The sequence below is a fragment of the Rhineura floridana genome, chromosome 6, assembly GCF_030035675.1.
Source record: "Rhineura floridana isolate rRhiFlo1 chromosome 6, rRhiFlo1.hap2, whole genome shotgun sequence".
In the NCBI taxonomy this organism is placed as follows: domain Eukaryota; kingdom Metazoa; phylum Chordata; class Lepidosauria; order Squamata; family Rhineuridae; genus Rhineura; species Rhineura floridana.
The window spans coordinates 138,022,534-138,048,648 of record NC_084485.1 but is presented as its reverse complement, the minus strand read 5'-3'; the positions used below and the strand labels follow the sequence as shown (position 1 = coordinate 138,048,648).

The window sequence follows — 26,115 nt, the reverse complement described above, 5'->3', positions numbered from 1 at the left end:
TTGGAGTGGGGGCACTGTGCTCCAGAAGTTCCATTCCTATCCACAAGGCCACAAGGATGTGGAACGATAGGCTATCAGTATGCTAACACTCAATATTTTAAATTGACCTGACGTATGCTTAATTTTAATTCTTCCATCATCTCTGAGGTAGCAATTTGAAATTAGCTCTGATGCGATATGAGCATTTTGTGATGGCGCTCACTGGTAGTGAGTACTGGCACCTCTTTTTATGCTGCCCATGGCAACCGTTTTATGCTGGCACCCACAGCACTTTTATCAAGGTACATCAATCATTGAAGGCTCAGAGTTGGAGCAGCTTGGAGGTGTAGCTCAGGCCGATTGTCAGCTTTATTTTATTGTAATTTTAGTTTTAAAATATTTACTTTCTTTCACTTTCTAAGTAAAATAAGCCCTCCCAAGGGTCCTGCTTGGGGGCTTCCCCCAGGCACCTGGTTGGCCACAGTGAGAACAGGATGCTGGACTAGATGGACCACTGGCCTGATCCAGCAGGCTCTTCTTATGTTCTTAAGGTGGCTTACATGGCAACAATTTAAAATTACAGCTTCAAAAAAAATCATAATAAGAAGAGAACACAATTTCTGGACATACCCACAATGTTAATAACACAGCAATGCTAAAAAGCACATATCCAGTCCAGAGTATAAAATTACAATTTCAGCAAAGCTATCCCCTAAGCGAAGTACCATAGAAAGTAAATATTACTTATGTGAAGGCCTCCCAGAAACAAATTATTCAAAGCTCTTCTAAAGGACTGGAGTGGGATTTCAAAGGTGTCCCAATGTTTCCTCGCCTTCTGGACTTTCACCCCCACAGGTTAGAGGAAAGCAAGCAGTGGACAGATCCAGTGGTATAGTTCACATGGAGAGCCAGTGTGGTGTAGTGGTTAACAGTGTTGGACTAGAACCTGGGAGACCAGGGTTCAAATCCCCACTTGGCCATGAATCTCATTGGGTGACCTTGGGCCAGTCACTGTTTCTCGCCTACTCATCAGTTGCCAAAAAACTAAACACAGACAAAAAAGCTTTTAAAATGAGAGTGCCAATTGCATGCAGTTTTCCTTCCCCCCCAAAAAAATCAGTTTAACTTTTCATTATCCAAAACACTTTTTTCTCTAAATGAAAAGAGTAAAGTATTCCAACCAACAGCCAAAAAAAAATGTTGTTGAGCCAGGGCGCATCAGAGCACAGCACAATGTATCTACAATGCATGACTCCTGAAAATGTGAAATAATAATTTCTGCTCATGTGCAGAGTATATCGCACCAGACTAATTATTACCACCTTCTGTCATGTCTGAGGTGTAGCGTGAACGTCTTCCAGGTTTAAGGAAAGATGTTGTGGAGTCATATCCAGACAAGCATAGAACCCAAATTTTTCATTTTAGAAATTACTGGCAAATTCATAAAGCTAGAAATAATAGCACCAGCATTTTCCTTCATTCCTCTGCATTGAAAATATTCTGAATTTAAGCTAGAGGAGGGGCTTGTGGGAACCAGATCCACAAACTTTTCTGGAAATACTTTGAAAAATACTCTGGAATTGCAAATGGCTCAGATCAACCTGCCCTGCTCCAACCAGCTTTTAAGGAGTGAATAAAAGGAAATGGTTAGTACAGAGTTTGTTGCAGCACATACACAAGCCATTCACTGTTTATCCTCCCAATTCTCCAATTCACAAAAATAAATGCAAAATGATTAGGTAAAAACAGATATTTATTATAGAAAAAAATCAGTTATTTGCTTGCTTGCACTCTCTCCCTCTGTCTAGTATGGTCACACACACAAAAATACTAAACAAACAAACAAACAAAAGCTCCTCAAACCATGAAACGTTCCCTGTTGTTTTTCTGGTTACCAATGAGGAGATCTGGCCTTCAGAGAAACAGTTCTGATCATGCTCAGAACAAGGTTGAAGCTACCACATACCACTGTTCTTAGAGCAGGCCTGATTCAGGCTGACTCCTTTCTAATCTGCTAAACTGGCTGTACAGTACTAGATAAACCACAGAACAACAGATGTTGTCAACCCTACTAGGATTGACAAAGAGGCAGTCTTTTCCATAGCTACACTTTTGGATTAGGATTGGCTGAGTGGTGCAGAGCGCTGATTGGCCAGAGAACAAGAGATTGACAGAAATGCCTTAAGCCTCTGTAAATTCAAGAAATGAGAAAATTGTATGTGGGGTAGGAAAGAGTGTGCAATTTTGAATTATTTTTTGGGGGGGAAATATTTTTTTTAAAATTGCTCACATTCTGATTGGGAGGGTTGTGGCCCAGTAGCCCTAGTGGATCAGCCTCCACTGGGATAAGGCTTGCTTAGCTCTGTGTAGCTCTGTGTACCCAAACACTTGCTCACTATGCTTAGCCATAGTTTGGCTTAGCATGACATACAAACTGGGCCAGCGGGCCATTAAAGGTCTATATTTCAATTATCTGTATCCTCATTCAGCCCTTCCCTCCAACCTGATGAAAGTCACACAAGCTCCAATCTTAAGGCTACAGTTTTATCTCTACAAGCAAAAATGCACAGGATTGCATTGTAAGAAACATGTATCCAGCCAAGAGGGACAGTTGGATGAGGATGTGGCAGAAGTACACAGACTTTCCCCATAGTGGCCAGTACTTTGCAGTTGTGCGTGCATAAGCACCATGGTGGGAAAAATCCACTATGTCTATGATGCACTATGATGGTGATCCCTTTGTGTGCTGGGATGGCACTCACACTCAGATGGATCATACCCTCAGTGAAACCATTGTTGATGAAGGGGAAAGTTTTTGGCACCTGAGATTTTTCCAGGGCTGTTTTTAATCGATGAGTACTTTAAAGAGGCATTAGATAATTTACTGTGGCCTTGTCACTTAAACATGTTGACACATTTTCTGAACATTATCCTGCATTATTGTAGAAGAGCTTTCTCCAAAGCCATAAGCATTTTAACTATTTCAGTCTTCGAAAGAGAAACCCTTTACAGTTCTTCAGAAATTCGGTGGCATCTGAGTTTCAACTAGGAAGTCATGACAAAAATGGCAAAACCTTTGTGACTTCCTGGAAACCAAACAAGAGACAGAGAAAGAGAGAGAGAGAACAAGTGTTTTTAGAGAAGTCAGTGAAATTGTCTGTGACATCACTTTGCTATTGAGTGTGACTGTGTGGTTAGTCTTTGGGTGTCAGAGGAAGCTGCTCCCTGGATGATAAGGACGCATTGCAATGTATGTGTGCATAGCATATTCTGCATTTGATTTGGACCTTGGCAAGACATTTGCACAGAGCGATAACCGTTATTTTGCTTTCCAGAGACTGACACATACATGCTGTTTTGTGAGGATACACATGATCTCTGGATATAACCATGTTTTTGTGGCTTAAACTCTTAGCATTTGGCTTGGCTCTTGTGGATGCAGATGACTTCAGCACAGGTAGGTAGCGGCTACTTATTCATTACTTTTGGTACCATTGAATTTTTTAAAAAATAACAATCCCAAACCAGGTTGAACCTTAAAAGAAAAATCAAATGGTTGTGTCTAAAATCTTAAGCTTGTTTCTCTCATATTCCTGAGTTCCTAGGATGCTTGGGATGTGTCAAAATCTTAGTGAAAATTCCATGATATGAACATGGGTAATTGCAGACTAGATTCTCTGAAGGACAATGTGTTCACCATTACCAATGGGTGGGAAACAGTTTCTGGGGCATACTCAGGTTTTGGGAGGGGTAACTGAGGTAGGACCTTCAGGACTGGCCAGCATCCCATAAGAATTGAGAGCCCAAATAGAATAGGCAACAGAATCCTCTGAAGCTCACAGGCATTCCAAAGCAAACAAATCAATGTGGAAAGGGCTTTCTTGGGGGTTGGGGATTTGAAAAGTACTGCTCTAAGTTAGAGAATAGGGCCCATACAAACAACCAGTTTATCTCTCTCATCCCAGATAACTTGGTCAGTGGTAATTTTAATCATGTGGTTTGGTTTTCCATTGCCAAATTTCCCATCATACTGAATGTGGGGTTGTCAACCATGTTGTAATGTCAAAAGGCATTGTCCATCTGGAGTTTTGGTTGTCTGCACTGTGAAAATATTCACAGTGGATCAAGGCAACACTCCTTTTGAAAGCAGCAAGAATTTCCTTTGATGCAAATTCTGAAATGCTTCACAATGCAGTCCTATAATACCTACTCAGAAGTAAATCCAATTTTGTTCAATGTGACTTATACCCGGTATGTGTGAATATGATTGCAGCCTCAAGATTTTTCTTTTTTTAAAGTTTAGGATTGGGACATCTGTATTAAGAATGCTTAAGATTGCAGCCCTGGATCATTTCTTTTTAATAATACATACTACCCAATAGGACATCATATTATTGTTCTATAAGGAAACACAAATTATGCAACCGAGTATCCCACATTTGGGGAAATCGCAGGGGTCAGCATACCCAAAGTGCAATAGATGAGCCTCACCCTGGGAAAATCAACTTCATTATCATTGTATCTCTGCTTTTTCATTTTTTTAGGCCTGATTAAGTGAATTTGTCTTTCCTCTCCTTTAAAATGGACTCCTTAACTTCTGAGCCACTCCCTGATCTCAGATCCTGTATTTAGTTCCTCAAATTCACGCTCTACTGCACTACATCAAAGTTTTTTTTATGTTGTGCTTATTTGGTATTATCAGTTTATAAATGTGCAATATAGCAGCGGTTCCTTCCCAGATATTTTTCCCCCACGGGCCACTTGAAAATTGCTTATAGTCTTGGAGGATTACTTATTGATTTTTCTTCCTGTGGTAGCAATTGGAATGTGCTAGATGCTGTATGATTTTTAATCATATTTTATTGCTTCTTCTGTTTCTTACATTGTGTTTTATTGCATTTCTATTTGAATTCCATAGAATTTAAATTGTAATACCGTAAATATAATATAAGCAATAAAAGAAGCAATAAAATGCAATTAAAATCAACATTAATATTTGGTGTGGACATGCCACAGACCACCTGAATGAAGCTCAGGGACCTCTGGTGATCAATAGACCATAGTGCTGAAACCCCTGTAATATTGGATATAATGACAGATGCCCAGAGTCCGTGGTGCAGGCAGGTATTTTTAGTCTTGGGACATAAATGGCCTTCATGTTCCCCCTTCTTTAGATGGTAGTGTGCATTACTTCACTTATTTCAAACTGTGGTAAAACAGCAATGCTGAATTTGTTTGGGGGGGACTTCTGTTTATTGTGCTAAGCAGGGCTCTGGGCTAAGAAACATAGGAAGTGGCTTATACTGGTCCATCTAGCTCAGTACTGTGAGCATTGATTGGCAGCAGCTCTTCAGGGTTTCAGAGAGGAGTTTTTCGCAGCCTGACCTAAAGGTGCTGGGGATTGAACCCAGGACTCTCTGCATGCAAAGCATGTGCCATCCCATTGAGCTACAGCTACTTCTGCCCCAATGTTCTGCCCTGACAGTACCAGTGCCCAGAGCCCAAGTAACCTCAATGGATCATCAGCAACCTCACTGACAGTGTTTCTCATTTTATGATGTTCCCCCTTCTTGTGCCATTCTAACACAGAAACCTCATACCCTCTGTATTTCCGGCATGGTTTATTGTCCACCTCTCTGGGTCCTCCATCCATCCATCCTACCTCCCTTGACATCACTTGCTACACATTCCCTCTCCACTGTACCAAACTATTTGTCTGTTGGCAAACACAGATCTGGGAATCCAGGGCACCACTTCTTTGTTACAAAGCGGGGAGTGTGATTTTCAGGGTTCAAGTAATGGTCTCTTTCCCCTACTTTATTAATTATTGTTTAAGATATTTGCATTCTGTCCTTCATCCAAAAATATCCCTGGGCGATTAACAATCAGTATATAATGTTTATTTGATGAAGCAAACATGCATTGGGGAACTGTGGCTGGGGGGGGAGGGAACTGCCTGATGGGTAGGCTTCCAAGGGGAAACCAGGGGGGTGGGGAAGCATTAAGCTGCCCTCCTCTGTTTCTCCCCTGAAAACTGTGCCATGCCCTGATTTGCAGCAGAAAAATGGCAGCCCAGGTTTCCAGACTTGCATTGTTGGCCGGGCATACAGTTTAATGTTGATGCCAGCAGCCCTGCAACTGTGAGGGATGCCCAAACCATTCTTGACTTCTAGCAATCCCAATGGAGCTGTGATCCTTTGGGAATCCTTGAGCCTCCATCGTTTATGAGCCAATTGCCAAGAAGATAGACAAAATTATTTATGCTTTCTCTTCAGCTAATGATTTCCAGTCTAACCAGGGTAGTCCACTAAAGTGCATGTGTGTGTGTGGGAGAACTCATCCTTCTGCCATTAGTGCTCACAACTATTATATCGTAGGGATGGGTGAGAATTTTTATTCAGTTTGCATTTCAAGCAGAATTTATCAAATTTGCAATTTCTGAAATAATATGAGACCCAAAACACAGCCATCCTTCAAAATTCGCATTTATTAGAATTTTGGGATGCAGTTCACCAACTAAACATTTACAAAAATGCATATATTAGGGGAAAGTGTGCATAAAAATGAATACATGAGTGAAAATAACATGCAAAAAGGCATGAAATGATGAGAAATGGCTTGCAAAAATGTGCACCTTTGTCAAAACTGCCTACAAAAATGTGTTTATTTGGAGAAATTTGCACTAAAATGGTGGAGAATTTTCATGAGTATTTTTTTTTTAAAAAAAATCACAGATCGGTGTAGAAATGTAGAGAACTGAATATAACATTGGAAAAATGAAAATCAGAGAACCAAAATTGGCAGATCTTTTCATCCTTATTATACAGAGCAATAACTTTTCGTTTGTCAACAGACTGCTTATCTTTCTGAAGCTGTTACTCACAGTATCGCTCAGTTTGTCCTGATTTTAAAATGCTTCATCTCAATCAAATCTAACAGCATTCTCTGAACCAGCATCCATTCAGTACCAAAAATGATTCTCACTTATTTGATTTGAAAGCTGAAATAGACCAAATTTTGGAGCGCGGGGGGGGGCAGAATCTTGATTAGTCACCTTTGTAATCCCCAAGATTTATTTTTGAGCATTTATGAGAAATGGAAGTGCAGATTGAGGATATTAATTGTAAGTGAGCTTGCTAACTTAGAATTATGTGCATATATTTCTTTCTATAGTTTATTAAAATTGCCATAAACACAGGCAGATGGTATGGGATCTTGCATGGGATATAAAAAACAAGCAGATTCCATAAAGGTTAAAGAACAGAATTCTGTCCTGCACATTTATTTTGGCCTGTTTTTCATTTTTATAACTGACTTCCTACAGTTGACTGCTGTTCTCCTTTCTTTAGAAAGATTGGGCTAGTGTCTGTCTCTGCAACTCACCGCTAGTGTCTGTCTCTGCAACTCACCGCTATTGTTACTTTATGCAATGCCTAACAGTGAAGGCATGGAAGGGAGTTGGAAGGGAGGGTGTATGACAATAGTTTTCTTCAAAAGACAGATTTTCATCTCCTTTGTCTGCATGAGGTAGATGCTTCAGTCATGTGCTATCCTAACTAATTGTTGCTATAGAAATCCTAAGAGGTACCAAGATTCAGACAATATTTCAATACTGAAAAAGCATTACATTATTTCACAACTGTGAAGTAGATATGTAACTTTTTTCTTTGTTACCGTTATTTTTGAAGGAAATATTTTTACTCAGCTTGCTTGCTCTTAAACAGGGCAACCTGTTTTTCAGTGATTGTGTGTGTGTTTTATTCTCTAAAATAATGCTAGTCATACCTTTTTCCAGACAGTCAGGCAGCTTTATGTAAAAGAGGGTAATGTTTAAAATTATTGGTGCAGCAGAAACCTTTGCAAATTCACACAGAATTAAGTGCCATGATGTTAAAAAGGGCTTGTTTTCAGCACAGTGTACCCAGATGTAAGTCCTATTGAATTCAGTGGGGCTAATTGCAGGGAAGCGGAGTTAGGATTACAGCCTTAATTATTCAGCTAAATCATATATTAGTGCAGAGCTGGCATCTCTCAGGTTTTTTTTCTGAGAAAATGTCTGCAATTTTTCTTTTTTTCACTTTCCCCACAAGAAAATAGAAGTCTGCTTTGCAGAATTTTATCCAAAATTTCTCCACATTTGTTTTGGGGTAGCTGCCATTCCCCAGCTCCCCATCACCCCAGTACCTCAGAACAACACTAGTTCCATGGCACTGGGAAGATGCAGAATGTTACACCAGGCGGAACTTGTAGCAACAGTAAAATACAACACAATAGCATACCATACAATCCAACAGGAAAAAATGAGTGGGGGGAATTCAGCCACTGTGAAAGGTAAGCCCCACCTCCAATGAAGAACTTCTCCCCCTATAGAAATTTGGTGAAATGGTCGTCCCAATTTCTCTGCACAAAAATGATTTTGAGAGGCCGCCTGCACAAAAGATATAGGTATAGAGATGGATATATAAGCTAGTACCTCACTCTTTGGTATGCTTCAGATTTAGCGCAATGGAACTGACAAACTATCAGTGTGCATCTGTGTGTGTGTGCTTGTGTGCCTGCATGTGAAGCATACAAAGCCATCCTCACCTTCTTACCTCAGTCTTTTTCCTCCACCTACACTGAGCACAGAGTGTTCCCTGTGCCTAGGGTAGCTGAGGTGATGGGGGAACATAGGGCAACATGGTGCTCTTCACTGAGTCACTTCACCTTGCCCAGTCACCTTTTTCAAATGTGAGTGGAAACTGGGAAGGCAAGCAAAGTTACCTCACTTTCTTTTTGCGGCAAAACCAAGAGGAAAATATACAATGGTTCTGTGGAAAATTGGATTTATTTTTAGAAAAGGGCCTGACACAACTGTTTCCACTCTGAAATCACGCCAGAAGCTAACAGTGAAACCACACTTGTGTCATTTGCAAGCATTTTAATGATCCCTCAGGAATCTCTCCTTAGTGAGATCCTTCTGTGGACTAGCGAAGCCCTCTTGTTTCTGTATTCTCCTCCATCTTTTGCTCTCCCTCCCAATTGATTTTGAAATGCTCCAGGTCCAGTGTAGGCAATTGGGAGGGAGAATGATGGCTTCCAGATCATTGTGTGGCCTAGCATTGCAACTCTCTCCCAAAGTGGTAAGGCAACACAGAAGCTGAGCTCTGAGAAGCTGTGCCTTGGATAGAGGAAAGAGTTAGGATGTTGGAGGTGTGGTGGTGGTGGTGGAGAAGAGCTGTGATTTCAGGGGAAGTGGGAAAAGAAACAGAAAATTCAGGGAAGGGAGGAAGATATTCAGCTACAGTGCTGGAGCATTCCATGCCTATCCACCAGTTTTGATAGCCACTTAACTAAGTGAAATATGCTTGATGAAATATGTGCTTTAATATCTATTTTGTATTTTCCTTTTACATGTATTGGATTGTGATAGCCTTTGGCTCTGAGCAATAATGATATTCATTGCCCTGAGCTCCTACTGGGAGGAAAGGCAAGACATAATTTTATTGATTGATTGATTGATTGCATTTCTATACCGCCCCATAGCTGAAGCTCTCTGGGCAGTTTCCAACAATTAAGAACATTAAAAACAAGCGTACAAATTTAAAACTATACCAAATTAATACCCATAAAAACTTATAAATCTAATAAATAAATAAAAACATATAAATCAAATAAATAATAAATTCATTCACTCACTTAACTACGTGCAGTTATGGATAAACAAATCCATACTTCACCATCCCATGTGCAAGCAGGTGGCCAGGTGGGACATGGGTCGAGGGCCCTGGCTGCTCCCGAGGGGCTCCTGCCTAGATCTACAGGCTGGGGGGTGGAGCTCCGCAAATCATGCCCCACAACCTGACACTGATCATGGAGTGGGTGCTCCATCACCCTCCCAGACAACACACACACCATGGCTGGCATGGGCTTCCACGTGGTCGCATCAGCGTGCACTCAGGAGGACGCAGGAGGTGGGATGGCCATGGGTGGTTGTTGGTGCCCATGGGTCTACCCCAACCTGGTCCTGGCCCTGTTAGGATTCTGCCCCCTCTTGTCTAGTCTCATATATGAAAGTAGGAATTTTCCTGCTCCCACCTGTTTGGTCACTAAATTATATCTTGTTTTTCATTGTTCATTTGGTTTACATTGACATGTCTTCATTATGTAAAGAAGCTTGTTCTAGTTTCTTTTGTTAAGGAGATATCCTGCCACATTTCATTTTTTTTGCGGGAATGGGCCTTTGCACAACTAAACTGTTGGCCAAGTGAGAGTGTATTATTGTTGTTGTTAAATTAAATATATCCCGCCCTTCCTCTCAGAAGGAGCCCAGAGCAGCAAAGAAAGAACAAAATACTAAACACATCTTTTACATTTTTTAACGATAAGGCATCTTTAAAACATTTTAAAAAATAAAACATCTTTTTAAAAATGTGTAAAAAAACTTTAAAAGCAATTCCAAAACAGATGCAAACTATGATAAAGTCTCTACTTAAAAGGAAAGAAGAAAATCTTCAGTAGATGCCAAAAAGATAATAGAGATGGCACCTGTCTAATATTTAAGGGGAGGGAGTTCCAGAGTCTTGGTGCCACAACACTAAAGGTCCACTTCATATGCTGTGTGGAATGGACCTCCTGGTAAGATGATATCTGCAGGAGGCCCTCACCTGCAGAGTGCACTGATCGACTGAGAATATAAGGGCCTTTCAGGTATCTTGATCCAAGCTGCATAGGGCTTTGTACACCAAAACCAGCACCTTGAACATGGCCTGGCAGCTAATGGACAGCCAGTGCAATTCTTTCAGCAGTGGGGCAACATGTTGGCAATATCCTTCTCCAGTGAGCAGTCACACCACGGCATTTTACACCAGCTGCAGCTTCTGGGCCAACCTCAAGCACAGCGCCACATAAAGCACATTACAGTAATCCAGCAGGGAGGTTACCACTGCAACATTGGTCAGGCTAATCTGGTCCAGAAACTGCCGCAGCTGTCTTACCAGCCAAAACTGATGTCACCTGGGCTTCTAGCGACAAAGTTGGATCCATGAACACCCCCAAACTATGAACCTGCTCTTTCAGAAGGAGGACAACTCCATCCAAAGCAGGCAATTGACTAACTATCCAAACTCAGGAACCACCAACCCATAGTACGTCTATCTTGCTACAATTCAGAATCCGTTTACTGGCCCTTATCCAGCCCACCACCGAGTCCAGGCACTGGTCCAGGGTTTGTACAGCCTCTCTCATTTCAGATGTTACAGAAAAATAGAGCTGGGTATCATCAGGTGCGCCTGGCGCCAACACTGTTATCTTTCCCGCGCCAGGTCAAGACTTTCCTCTTCTCCCAGGCATTCTAGCATGTGTTTTTAAATTGTTTTTGTATTGTTTTGAATTTTAAAATTGTGTTTTATATTGTTTTTAAAATATGTTTTTTAAATTGTGTATTTGTTTTAATGTTTTTGATTGCTTTAAACTGCCCAGAGAGCTTCGGCTATGGGGCGGTATACAAGTGCAATAAATAAATGAATAAATAAATCAGTGTACTGCTGGCACCTTGCCCCAAATCTCCAGATGAGCACTCCTAATGGCTTCATATAGATGTTAAACAGAATTGGGGACAAGATGGTACCCTGTGGCACTCCACAGCACAACTGCCAGGGGATTTACTGCCATATTAGCTAATGGTCAGAGATGATGTAATTTGGTCAGCATAATGTACAGGGAGGGTGTTCCTGTTGAGACTCATTAACCTGTTTTTGAAAAATACAGCCTCACCTGTACAGATTATTGGGGGTACTGCACCAAAAGAGTGCTTTTATGGTTAATATGTCCGACTGAGGCTGTTCTTCACACAGTACAGTTCAAGTATAGATCCCAGTCCCACAAGATATAATGATGGCCTCTTATTTCAATAATTTGTTTTACAAAATAGACAAATTCATGGAGGGTAAGGCTATTAATGGTTACTAGTCATGATGACTATATTCTTCCTTCACTGTTGGAATCAGTATAATTCTGTATGCTGGTTACTGGGAAACACAAGTGGGGAGAATGCTGTTGCACTCAGGTCTTGCTTGCTGGTGTCTCATAGTCATTTGGTTGGCACTATGAGAATAGGATGCTGGACTGGGTGGGCCTAGTAGCAGAGTTGTTCTTTTGTTCTACTGAGACACACGAACCTCTTTGTTAAAATAGTGCACCTACCAATCCCATCCATCTCTGCAATTTTATACCTGTAAACTCTGCAGAAGAGGAGGATTGCAAAACATGGTCAAGCCAGTTTCTTTTGCTAAGTAGTTAATGTGGTACATTCACTTTGTAGGAACAATGGACTTCTGTATAACTAAAGAGTTGGTCAAATATAAGTTATTTGTTTCCATAGTAGCTTATGGTAAGATATGTCATTGTGAAGCAGTAACATCACCATAAGATACACTACATCATATGAATAAATTTTCCCTTTTTTTTTTGTGAAGCCAAAAACCATGCATTAATTCACCGTGGGTCATTCTGGGCTGGAATGACCCCAAATTCATGCATAAATGTGAAAATGCAGATTTTCTCTGACACATGTATTTGAAATGAAAAGTAAATTCTACATCTTCTTGGACCTGATCAAAGATATTTCAGGTTGTGCTCAAAATTTCTGGGCAATCCACAATTCTTTTTGGACATTACAGTGAAATTACAGTGAATCAGATGTAATCAAGACTAGTTGCTAACTCTGAACTTATTTTCTTTCTTTCTTTCTTTCTTTCTTTCTTTCTTTCTTTCTTTCTTTCTTTCTTTCTTTCTTTCTTTCTTTCTTTCTTTCTTTCTTTCTTTCTTTCACCTTTGCTTTTTTTTTTAACTGAGTTGGATACATTTATATTTACTGTTATAAAATGAGCTTAAAATGGGTACCTCAGTAGGGGTCAGGAATGGGGTCAGGAAAAACATGTTCATCTTAAATTCCTCTCCCCGCTAGCTAGAACTAGTACATATAAGCATAAATTGAGATGGGACATTATATGCACTTCCAGGGGGATCTGTGGGTAGATATATGCTTTAAGAACATAAGAACATCAGAAGAGCCTGCTAGATCAGGCCAATGGCCCTAGTCCAGCATCCTGATCTCACAGGCCAGCCAGGTGCCTGTGGGAAGTCCACAAGCAGGGCCTGAACATTTTTAATGTTTGGAGTCAAGAATGAATAGTCCTCCCAGCCAGATTGAAGGTTACTTAGGTAAGGGAAATGGAAGCACAGTGGACATGAAGAAAGGGAAGTTGAGCAAAATTTCCTTCCCCTTTACTTTGTTTAATGGCTTGTGGACTTGCGCGTTATTGAAGCAGCTACAGAGCCAATGCAATAATATTTATTATACCTAGTTTCTGTGAAGTGTGTGTGTGTGGGGAGAGAGAGAGAAAGAACGCTATTTCAGAAAGAAGCCAAAACCATTTGTAACAGGAAATAGTGGGAGTGTAACGTTGTTGTTCAGGCCAGTTAGTAAAACTGACATCAGGCAATACCTCATGATAAGAGGACTACAAATACCATCACTAATAATGACCAGGAATGCAACTCTGGCAAATATTTCTAGCAGATTTCACCAAATCAAATCAAAATCAAGCTTCTTTCCAAATGGTGCCAAGGTGCATATCATAGTGGAATTCAGCATCAAGGACAAGGGATGAAGGAGAAATTCAACTGATTGCATTTAAAGGCCGATCCACCAAATTTACACAATTTTTTGCAATTCAGCTCTTCTGCCAAGTAATGTGCACACAAAATGGATATAAGAAAGTGTCCATATAACTGCATGTATTAGTGAAAATAACATACAAACCTGCATTATATTAAAGGAAATTGTTTTACAGAAATGTGCATATTAGGCAGAATTGCTCACAAAAGTGTGTGTATTAGGAGACATTTTAAAACATAATTTGCAAACAGATGTGGAAATGTGGAGAACTGAACTTAAGCTAGGAAAAAAATGAGAAAGAACCAAGACTGACAGATTCATCTGTCCCTATCAGGGACTAGAGGGGAGTGGTTATTACTAACACATACCACCACCTGCTGCTTTTGATCTATAAACAGTGGACAGCTGAAAGCACCTTGGACAGCTCCTTGAAAGTTCAGACTAAAACCCAGAGTGGATTCACTGCCCCACTGACATCGGAGCCACATACACTATAAACTACCCCCACCCTGACCAATATGTGCATTACATTGCCACAGTCACACAGGAAGCGAGAAAGCTGAACCTCGCTGTCTGTTAGAGCCAATGACTACCTTTCAATCCATCTAGCATTTATATACCCTGCATGTTACCTGCTCTGGCCTGTTGCTGTCAAAAGGCTTCCTTAGTGGTCTGGCTGTTTCCAGGTATTCCCATCCTTTAACCCAAACTCATTTGTGATGCACACTCTGAAACCTCTGCTGCTATATTTCTGAGTCCTGACACCTATGCTTAGCCTTTAGAAAAAGAAATGTCAGTGGGTATGTCAAATCTTTCTGGAAATAACACCCTATGATCAGGAATCTCTTCCCCCTGAAATATGGAAATTCTCTGTAATTATTCAGGAGTTATGATGGTGCAGAGTAAATTTTCTACTCAGGGGCACTTTCATCCATTTTTAAAATAAGTTTTCTGGTTCAGCCCTGGCATTGAAAACAAGTCCTGGAGTGGAGTCCTAGTAGCTCTGGCATAAATTCTGCCCTGCCTGACACAATATATAATTTGTCTCAAGTCCTTCAAATTCTTCTCTTACTCTAATAATCCTTACACCAGTCCTGTAAAACAGGTCCCACAGTGGCTGAGGATGTGGCATTGAAGTGAAGTGGCTTGCTTTGGGTTCAATGGCTGAACTGAAATTTGAACCAATGCCTTTCCATCTTATAGCTAAAAAAGAAGAATATTTGAATAGAATACATACTAATATTAGAAACTATTACAACATTTAAGTTTGTGCGTCCAACATCAACCCTTCTCACAGTGCAGTCCTCTGCACGCCTACGCAAACAGTGAATCCCCTTCAGTTCAGTGGGGTTTATTCCCAAGTGTATACAGGACTGCAGACTTTACCTTACAGAATCATAAGGAGTAAACTATGTAACTTTCCTGTCTCCACCACTGAAAGAGCTTATGATTGTAAGAGCTGCATTACTATATTTGTCTCTGATATGCAGCTGAATTATTAAGCTTCTGGCCAATTTGTTTCTTTTAAATCATAGAAATAGCTCATAGCTATATCATTCTTTTTTATGTACTGATTTCAGTGCCAAAGTTACAGGTCTCTTTGTCTCTGTGCAGTGAAGAACTCTGGAATAGCAAAATATGAAATTGCTTCTCTCTCTCTTTCTCTGCCTTTTCTGGATCTAGGATTTTTTTTTTCAGTAGTGGAGGAGGGCAGGGTGATGGTGGTGAGATTCAGACAGATTTCCTGTGTATCTTTTATATTTCCATATCTTTAAAAAAATCAACTTGTTTATTATCTTTAAAGGGGTTTGGAGAAAAAAGGCTGTCATAAGATACAAACGGGAAAGCACAGCTGGATAATGAATTTCTAGCGCTAGGTTCCATCTGCTGAGTTCCAACTGCATATATCAATAAAATAGGTCCCTTGCAAACAAGTCATGCTTGCTGGGCTTTCAAGAACTGTGAAACCATTTATCTATTTTCAGGCATTTTCTTCAGTCTTTGAAATAAAAGCCATTTGCAGCCCTGGATATCAGGAATTTTAAAAACTAGCTGTGAGTGTTTCAGGCCAGTCCACAATGTACATAATGTTATACAGAAGAAGGATCTATTTTCTAGCTTTTCTTTTGATACTTCTGCTTTTCAGTGTTCTGCCATTATTCCCTCTGTGTCAACATGTCCTCAGTAGGAATGCTTGCTTGGTTTCTGTTTTGTAGATTCAAAGGCTTATAATCCTTTTGCTCCTCATTCACAACTCTACAGAGAAAGTGATTAGCGTCAGCCATATCTTTTATTGTACATAGGGGGGCATGAATTCTTTCCTTTTTTTAAAAAAAAAAGTCACAAAAAGATAGACTCTGTGGAGCAATTTTTAAAATTGCCTTTGAAATATTCTTTATTTGACAAACGATAGAGGAGAAAACATCACACTAACATCCGAAGAACTGGTAGGTGATAAGAAAAAGGGCAACAGATCAAAGCTATGTTCTGTATTACCTATAGCAACTAGAGTTCATTAAATGAACTAGATGTATTGCAAAGCAAATGTTATTAGGAATATTTATGCTGGAAACACTATTTGCTAGTATCAAGATGGGTTTGAAAGAAAAACACATATATTAACAATAGCATTTCTGGTTAGGGTTGTGGCCAGGAATGGATGTATTTCGATGGGCAACTGTAGTGAACCAGCTTTTAAAGTTATTAAGGGGAAGGAGAATGAATAGCTAGGGTGGTGAAGAAGCAGAAGCACAGAAGAATATGATGTCATACTCTCTATTCAGGACTCTTCCAGATTTAGTTTGATTTTTGGTAAGGCCAAAGAGCCCACTCTAAAACCAAAATTTGAAGACTGGGTCCTGGTGATGTACATCACAAACCTGAATGGTTTCAAGAAGGAAGGAGCATTTGATGGATAATGTGCCCTGGGCCACAGACAGCAGAGCATAAGTGGCCCCTTTGAGTGGGTTATCCCAGGAAAGCAGAGAAAAGGCCAGTGACTGCATCATTCGATTTTTCTCTCCTCATCGCCAGATACAAGAAAAGGAGATTGCAAATATGAACTTAATATTGTGAAAGCTTTATATAAGGGAGACGCTGAGTAGTAGATATGGTCCTCCATGTTCACACAAGGGCAAAATGTGCATGAAGGTACAATGGAAGATTTCTTCAGGCATCTGTATCTAGTAGATGGAAGCCAGGGACATGTATGCAAACCCTGTCCCTAATATCCCTGTGTGTGTTGTCCCTGACCTTCCCTGTGTAACTTGAGGAAGGTAGGTTTGCAGGGGTTTTTTTTACTTGGGTTCATCTGGATGTGTAGAATACCTCGCATGATCAAGGACCCTGCTTTTTGAGGGCTCCCAGTCATATGGAGAGATCTACTCATGTTCAAGCAAATGCAAATATGTGCCCCGCAGACGTACCCCATTCAACACAGGGAAGCTTGGAGACTGAATGCACTGGGTGATGCGCACAGGGACATGGGGATGGGACTTATGCTTCCCATCCATGGATATTCATATCCAGGCAAATGCCCAAATATACCTGGAGTCATAGGGTATGGTTGCCTGTAATAATAATAATAATAACAACAATAATAATCATTTATTACCCTGCCTTCACCGAAAGGTTCCAGGGCGGGTTACAACATTTTAAAAACACATAATTAAAAGTTAAAAACAACCTATGTTCAAGGAAGGTGTAATCAAATAATGTATCACAAAGTCCTGGGCACAGCTGTGTGTGTGGACCCAGTTGTGGGGTTTGCGCAGCTGGCCCCGGCGAGGGAGGGGAGAATCCCATGGAATCTCATGAGAGCTCTAGTGAAAGGGCAGCGCCTTGGCCTGTGAAAGGCCTGTCACGGCCTTTGGATCCCCCCCTCACAGACTTTTTGCAACCCACCACCCTTGGGTTAGAGCTCCCACTGAGCCTTTATGCAGTCATTGGTTGACAGGCAGAAAAGATTTTTCCCCCATGGGGACTGGGGTTTGCCTTTCTCTCAGTGAATAGCTAGAATTTTTAGTTGTCACTTATAATTTGTCACAATTTTTGTAAGGAGTGAAAATTGCATTGGGCAGGATAATTTACATAAGGGAGACCCCTTAAAGGGTCCGGGGTACCTCTCAGAGTATGGCCTTGGTTGGTAGGCCAGATCAGAAGCTGCATAATTCTGGTTGCCACCAGGACCCAGATGCCTGGATAGAACCGCACTGAGTCCATTTCAACTCCCAGATTTCCTCAGTAGGTATTCTGAGGCAGTTGTGTTGTTTGAGAGGACGTTGATCTTGCCTCCAATGTCATGCCAACCCCAGTTGCTTGCTGTAATTAATAAAGTGGATGATCTCCCGCGGGGCGGGGCCTCAGGGTCCAGACTCCAAGATTTAATCACTGGGAGAGATCGTCAGCCTGGAGCATGCGCGCACTCAGGGCGCGCGCCGGAGATCCGCACTCCCGCTAGTGACGCCGCTGAAAGTGTGTGGCCTCTTTCAACCCACACTTGCCTGGGGTCTGTTGATTCCTGAACCTTACCCTCCAGAGGGCAGCACAATGAGTATATCCCACAACAACAAAAAACCTTGTCATCAGTTTTGAATGCAACTTGTGTGATCATGGAGGCAACTTTGTATGGTCACCAAATTATCAAGTGGAGTGGATCTGCCCATTATTACTACTGTTGAGAGATTGTATTCCCTCTATATCTTCCACATGATTGGTTTGATCATCTAGGTTCCTTCTGGTGCAAGTAGTTCCCATGCAGAGTGATTATGACATCACAGGAGTCTCACAGCTTCAGAGCTTTCTCTGAGCTTTCAGACTTGTTTCTTTCTTTGCTCTTTTTTGTCTGTTGATCTCTCCACATATGAGTTCAACCATAATCCTTGGTCATTTAAGCTGGTTTAAGTCTTAACTGATTGCAAGAGCACCAAGCCATTCTTAACACTGGCTCAGCCTGTGTACTTTCACACTTGCTGAACACCTCCTTAACATAGATGAGGTCATTCTTTGTGGGCTTCCCAGCTTCAGAACTCTTCTGTGCACTTCCTGTAAAGTTCTCAGGCAAACCGAGTCGAGCACCACAAAATGAGAAGTGTCTGCTGCCCCCACAGAAAGTCATTACTCCATAGGTTTCACAATATGTCAAGATAAATAAATAAGATTTATCAAGTACATGCAAGGCAGTGTGTACTCTGTGTTAAACATATTTATTCATTTTATATTAAAATGTACGGGCCAGTTTTCAGCCAGAAACCTCCCCTCTCAAAAGCAGAAAAAAACACAAATTAAACAAAAAACAATAAAGCAAGCAAACAAACAAAGACATTTTAAACAATAGGAAATGATGGAATGGCTTGTGATGCTGTAGGAATAAACTGTTTTGGACATTCAGGTAAACCACTCACACAGTCTAATGACGAATGGCTCTTGTTTCATAAATTTATATGTAGTGAGTACAATGTATTATTTTCAAGGCAGGAATGGTGGCAGTTTTACTGAGTAATGAAAAATGGCTCAGGCATCTATTTTGAGTGCAGCACAGGAGATATCAAATCCACTGGAACTTCACATTAGAATCAGGAAATTCATTTACATCTATACAGCCAGTGCTACAAGAGTCAGGAGGTCTTTATTCTTAAACCATAAAGAAAAGAAATACAAATGCCAATGCTCCATTTGTCTTCTTTCCATGATTAATTGTTGACTTCAGCCTTGCTTGGGCAGTGATTCAGTGTATGCTCCCTTTTCCGGTATATACATGGTCATGCAAGGGAATAACTTTGTTATCTACCCCTCTATAGATCTAATCAATGCAAATGGACATCAGTCTATCAATATATTTAAATATTTAGTGCCTGCAGAAATTAAGCATGCCAGAAAATAATATTTCATACTTTTATAATAGTATAACATTGATTTTTATAACCAAATAGCCTCTATGTAATCCCACCTGGCCACAACAGCTCCACAGATACATACCCACTGCAATTTCCATGAGAAGAACACCTTCAACATGAGTGTTCAAGTTAATAAGAATTTTCTTGATATTTGTCATACAGTGTTTTATGAGGCACACTTTTCAAAGACAATCACAGATAGGAGACAAGGAAAGTTTTGGATCAGTTTCTATATGTCTCACTTCACTGGAGAGCAAACATTTTTCTGTCCCATGCCTGACTCTTTTCATCAGCCACATTGAGAAAGCACAGTGTACAAGGATGTGTACTTTTGGGATGGAACATAAAATCCCATAATGGTGCTGGCCTCAAAATCCCACTGCATATACGCTACTTAGCTGGATAGCTTGGGACATGGTTTGACTCCATCTTCTTTGTTATTGCTATCTAGTTTAGCTTGTCCGCTTTACTTTTTCCATATATTGGCATGAAAAATAATGTCTGTTTTATGCTTATCTGGCCTATGACACAAATGTTTGCTCACCCATGATCCCTCCCTTGCTTTTCCTGACCCTTGCTAACACAGCCTTTTCAGATATCTTGCTTGAACCCTTCTCTCAAAGCATCCTGTGCACTGTTGTTTGTCGAGTGCTGAGGAGATTGCTATTCCTCTCACAGAGCTACAATTCTCAGAGTGGCTTAACAGTCAATTCCTCTTTCCAGTGAACTCTGGCAAGTTTAGCTCACGGGGGGGGATTGGGGTCTCCTAACAACTTAGTCAAACTAAAGTTCTCAAGATTCTTTGGGGAAGCCATGACTGCTTAAAGTGGTATGATACTGCTTTAAATGTATATGCAGATGGAGCCCTAGTTTACTATTGCAGGGTTTTCTTTTCTTTTTCTTTTTTGCATGGAATAGGAACATTCGGTCAATTGAGTCCCTACCTGCAGTCTGAAGTACCATTTATAAACTAGTGAGCTTCCTCTTCCTGCTGTTGCACCATGTTCCTTCCCGTTCTTCTATTTCTTCCTGTTCCTAGATCAGGTGTGGTAAAACTTTAGCCCTCCAGATGTTTCTGAACAACTCCCATCAGCCCTGACAAGTATGGACAATGGCAAGGGATGATGGGAGTTGTAGTTCAGCAATATCTGGAGAGCCAAAGGTTCCCCACATCTGTCCTAGATGTTCCAAAGTGAAGGTGGGAAAAGTCAGCACTAGAAGGATATTTCCAAGAGTCAAATACAGGGAAAACTAAAATTGATATATTTGCACAACAACTAATGGAATGGGACAGTGGCCCACATATTAAAGCACTGTGACTAGTGTGATTTTTGTGTCCAAAGGTCCTTGTTTTAAGATTTTAAAATACAAAGGAATGAGTTATTCATGGCTGAGTGTGTTACTTTTGTTTTTTGAAGGAGGAATGAATCGCATTAGGGATTATGGAACCATTTTACTGCTTGCATTTCTGCTTGGTGTACTGTTAAGCTAATATTTTCCTCTCCCTTTGTGTAGGTTACGATATAAAAATACAATATGAAAATCAGAAGAATATATATCTTTCAGGTGTCAAAGGCTAGGGTAAAGATGTGTATCCTCAACATGTAAAGACAATATAATTGGCTTTTTAAGTTTGGAAAGTGCATGGTCCCAGTCTGTGGTCTGAAGGCACATGAGGCCAGCATCCTGCTGAAGCTAAGCAGGGTCAGGTCTGGTCAGTGCCTGGATGGGAGACTGCCTGGGAACCATAAATGTAATTAATAATAGTGCATAGCACAAGCACTGGCCTTCTTTCCCCCTTTCAGCATAAGAGTTCAGTGTAAAAGGATCTTATGCTCAGTATCCATGTGCCAGTATGAGTAGCTGGTGAGAGAATACAAAGCTCTGCAGCTCAACCTATTTTGAACATGGTTACTTTTATTTTAAAAAGTTTCTCTGACTTTGAGGGATCAGAGTGTAAGACAGATAGAGTGATAGATTAGTCACTCACCCCATGCTTTATATATGTTGCTATTTTAACTCAAGATTGTTCTGCAGTCAACCTTCTTGAAAACATTGCAGGAGCAGAAAATATAAAGGCACCTGTTCAGGTAGATGACTCAGTTGCTTCAAGCTAAATGTGTTCTTATTTAGGATGGTGGTGTGGGATCTTACAACTGGTGATGGTGAAAAGGAAAGACTAAGGGAGCAATCCTATACACACTTGCCGGGACGAAAAACCCATTTAACACAGTGGGAATTACTTATGAGTAGACATGCATAGGAATGTGCTGTAAGACTGAAAAAGAGTCATTGCCAAATGATCCAAAATTAGTCTTTCCTATTAAATATGAAATAGCAAAAAAAAAAAATACATTATATGATCAAACATGCAGATTTAGGGCTGGAAAAATGCTGAAAATCCAGAGATTCAGAGCTGATTACATATGGAACAGAATGATGATATCCAGCTGTTGCTGGAGGGAAATGTTTTAGATTACTGTGAGTGAGTGGAATTGCTCTTCCATATGTAGACCAGGATACAAGTCTCCATTTCTGACTGTCTCAGCTTCTAAGCATTCTGGGCCATATAGACTAGAACATCAGGCTAATTTAGGCTCCCATTCATTCGTTCCATTTCTAGACCACACATCAACTAAAGTCCTCTGGGCGGTTTATAAAAAAAGGTTAGAGTAGACCTGAGAATTCTGTATGAATTCTGGGAAGGTCATTGCGGTACTGAATGTTTCAATGGGATACATGGAAACATGCACTAGATCCAAGACAGGACGGTAAGAGTGTGCACAATAACAAAATAAAAATAAAAATCAGGCAGCAGATATGTGAATGGGTCCCATTGGTGGTGGCTAGCGCCATTTAGGACTGGTAGGATCGAAGGCATGGAGACCATCCATAGGTGGACCCAGAGCCAATGACTGGAGGAGCCAGAGCCAATGACAGGCAGAGCCAACTCATTCTAGTTTAATCCCCATTCTACTCTCGACAGTTCTGCAAAGGCAACACTTAGATCTAGGAAGCTGATGGGAAGGGCCAACCCCTGGACTGTCTGTAAGTAAGGAGATTCAGGGAGGTTGTGCAGCTGGCTGAGGTTGCTGGAGCAGTGCCCCACTTGCTCTAATGGATCAACCTCCAGTGGGTCCCATGATTTGCTTCTTTATAGGGCCTAATTTTCTTTTACTCCATCACTTTCTAGACCTAGTCTCATTTGACTCCTGGATTGCCTCGTAGCAACGACTGATGCATCTTCATGCAGAAGTTTTCTTACAGCAATATTTTCCTAGATTTACCCTGAATGTGTATTTAATCTAAACCAATAAACATACTTACAAACACCCTCAGCTTGTTTCATCAACACGTCTGCCTATTTTTAATCCAAATATTGGGCTGATCATGGTAAGGGAGAGGACTGAAGGAGCAGCTGCTCCAGTGAAACCTTTCTTCTTCTCTCCCCATTACTTTTTCCTGTTGTATCATATCAATCAGAGCTGGCTCAAGGCACTTTGCTACCTGAGGCAAAGGACAAGATGGCAACCCATCCGTATCTATTTATTTTATAAATATATTTATATACTGCAAGTTTGTTAAAAACATCAAAGCGGTTTACAAACAACCATGCAATGAACCATAAAAAATACAATAAAAACAAGGTCAGCTATTGCAAAAGGACATCTTAATTGCCTGAATAAGCCTGGCAGACTTCCTTCAGCGCTAGCAGGCAGATCACTCTGTCCTCCACCACATCTGAGAGCAGCAGGCTAACTTAGGGGGCATAGGGGAAGCTGTGCAGGGCACACACCGCTCTATCCTCCAACACCTTGCCGCCTTTCCCTGCCCTCCAACTTCTGCCATCTGAGGCAGCCACCTCATTTTGCCTAATGATAGGACCGGTCCTGCTTTTAATGTATTTATAGTGCTTAGAAATGTGTAGGCACTTTTTAGGTGTGAAATGATGATGATGTTGGTAAAATGTTTACTCATACCTGAGTATTGAAGTACTTTCTGATCAGAAATTCTGCGTCTGGTTTAGCAATTTAGGGGTGCTTTTATTTTTATATCTGAATGGCCATAGGTTGTGTGTGTGTGTGTGTTTCACTTTATAGGTATTCTGATAATATCGGACAAATAAACCTATGATTTGTTTCAAGAAAGAGTAGGTAGAACAATCCTTTATTTGTGATCATCATACCAGAAGACTGTAGGCAGCAGCACATCTGGAAACCTGGAATCTCTGAGTAGTGACAATTGTTTTTATCTTTTCAGTGAAAAGTGATAGTATTGTTTCTTCTTCTAGATATATCAGTTGTGGGGAACCTGTTGCTCTCCAGATGTTGCTGAACTACAATTCCCATTATCACTGGCCACTGACCATGTTTGCTAGTTCATCAACATCTGGAGGGCCACAGGTTCTCCACTCCTGATGTAAATTAATGTAGAGCAGCCTTTCCCAACTAGTGGGCCACCAGATGTTGTTGGACCACAACTCCCATCAGCCTCAGCCAGCATTGCCAATGGTCAGGAAAAATGGGAATTGTGGTCCAACAACACCTGGTGGCCCACTAGTTGGGAAAGGCTGATGTAGAGACAATAAATAATGTGCTTTAATATGGCAATTATTTGGAAGTTGACTAATAGCAGCTATTTTGGTGAAAAGGTCACAACTGATTAAAGAATATCTCAACAGAAGACTCCATAGATTTATTAACCTTAACATTAAAAGGACATAGATCTAAATTTGTCCTCCAGTAAATAAGACAATTGTTTTCAGTGTGCTACAAGGCCCCGATCTTGCTCTTGATCATGTAGTCCTATAGGAGAGAAAACAAGGATCCAGCTTCAGGACATCATCATGGAAGCGTAGTTCTCACAAAAAGCAGACGGGTGATAACAGTAGTGTGAAGAAAGAGGCAGATATCAGTTCCAGATCTTAAACAGGAACTAAAGAGTGACCTCCCATCTGAAGATTCTTCCTTTTTTATATATATTACATTATCCCTGCAGCAGACTAGAAACTATGAAGGACCAGAACGTAATGATCGCTCCACAGTAATGATAAAATACTTAGAATGTATGTAGCACACTGAATGTAGTATTCAAAGGCTTCAAAACATACAGTATTTTATTTGTTATTCCTACATCAACTCTGTTAGTTTGGTGATACTAAAGATGAGGGCTGAGGCTGAGAGAAAATTGTCTAAGGCAGTGAATCTATGGCAGAGACGATCTGAAGCAGGGACTTCCTGATTTATATCTTCATCACTATGCTACACCAGCTCTTGTAAATCTGTGTATCAACAGTACCATTTTAGGGTTGAGATTTACATGATAGAAGGCTCCCCCATGGGCAAAAGCATACATATGTTAATAGAAAAGCAGCAGCTCAGGGACAAGCAGATCATGGAAAGGGAAAAGGTGCTAGCTTTCTATGTACAGGTAATCCTCTTTTTTTCTTTTTTTAAAAAGAGGGGATTCAGTTATGTGTGCTCCCACTTCCAATCTGAAGTGATACCATCAAGATACAGGTTTTTCATCTCATTTCCTATTTGTGAAAACTGGCCTATGTCATGCCCTGAAGCTGTTTGTGACATTATTATAAAATATCCCACACACTCTGCTTGAAATACAACATAAACCATTGTATAAATCCTCCTAAATTGTAATATTTAGCTTTCTTTTAACTAATCTTTTTCCCCTCCCATTTTTTTAGAAGCTTACTCTTTAGATTTGAAATACAACTGTGTTGGGATGTCTGGGCAACATTTCCTTCACTTGTGTTGAATGTGGTAGTGTTGATTTTCTAGTGGTTTGCAACTAGGGATGGAAAGATCTGTCTCTTTTGGTTCTCTCAGTTTCTCATTTTTCCAATGTTAAATTCAGTTCTCTAGAATTCTACAGCAATCTGTGATTTTTTAAAAAAAAAAGATCATGAAACTTCTCAACCATTTTGGTGCGAAATTCTCCAAATAAACACATTTTTGTAGGCAGTTTTGACAAAAGTACACATTTTTGCAAGCCATTTCTCCTCGTCGTGTCTTTTTGCATGTTATTTTCATGCATGTATTCATTTTTATGCACACTTTCTCCATATATATGCATTTTTGTAAATGTTATTTAGTTGGCAAACTGCATCCCCAAATTCTAATAAATGCGAATTTCGAAGGATGGCTGCGTTTCGGTTCTCATATTGTTTCGGAAATTGCAAATTTGATAAATTCTGCTTGAAATGAGAACTGAATTCTCACCCATCTCTATTTGCAATGTCAGTGTCAAGTTGCCTCTTTGTCCTGCCTTGAGTTTTCAATGGCCCGGTAGAGAATAACTGACATCACCCATTATTGCTATGTTTTCTGCTTTAGCTTTCTCTCTGCTTGTTTCGTTTGTATCAGAAGGTTACCATAAAAATAGTAATCATGTTAGGAAGAACCACTCATAGTGCGAACTATGTATTGCACTGCATAGACAGGTGCTGAGAAGATGTGGTAGATCATGCCTTCCCAATGTAAGTATACCAGCCATCACATGGTATGCACTACATCAGGTGTGGAAAACCTTTGGCCTTTCAGATGTTGCTGAACAGTAACTCCC

The 26,115-nt window shown here is 40.5% G+C and overlaps 1 protein-coding gene and 1 pseudogene across 5 annotated transcripts in view; one reads left to right on the top strand and one right to left on the bottom strand.

The window, feature by feature from the left end:
• The first annotated feature begins 3,109 nt into the window (after positions 1-3,109).
• Positions 3,110-26,115, top strand: part of PTPRC (protein tyrosine phosphatase receptor type C) — a 144,330-nt gene continuing 121,324 nt past the window's right edge. The window contains exons 1-2 of one of the 5 annotated variants that reach the window (XM_061633940.1): positions 3,111-3,229; positions 3,315-3,436. In XM_061633940.1, the coding sequence (XP_061489924.1) occupies positions 3,370-3,436 (67 nt within the window). In that variant the 5' untranslated portion in view covers positions 3,111-3,229; positions 3,315-3,369. Of the gene's footprint in view, positions 3,437-26,115 lie in introns of all 5 variants that reach the window. The other 4 variants (XM_061633942.1, XM_061633943.1, XM_061633944.1 and 1 more) reach the window with 4 other exon arrangements.
• On the bottom strand, positions 4,365-4,518 carry LOC133388191 (U1 spliceosomal RNA; annotated as a pseudogene).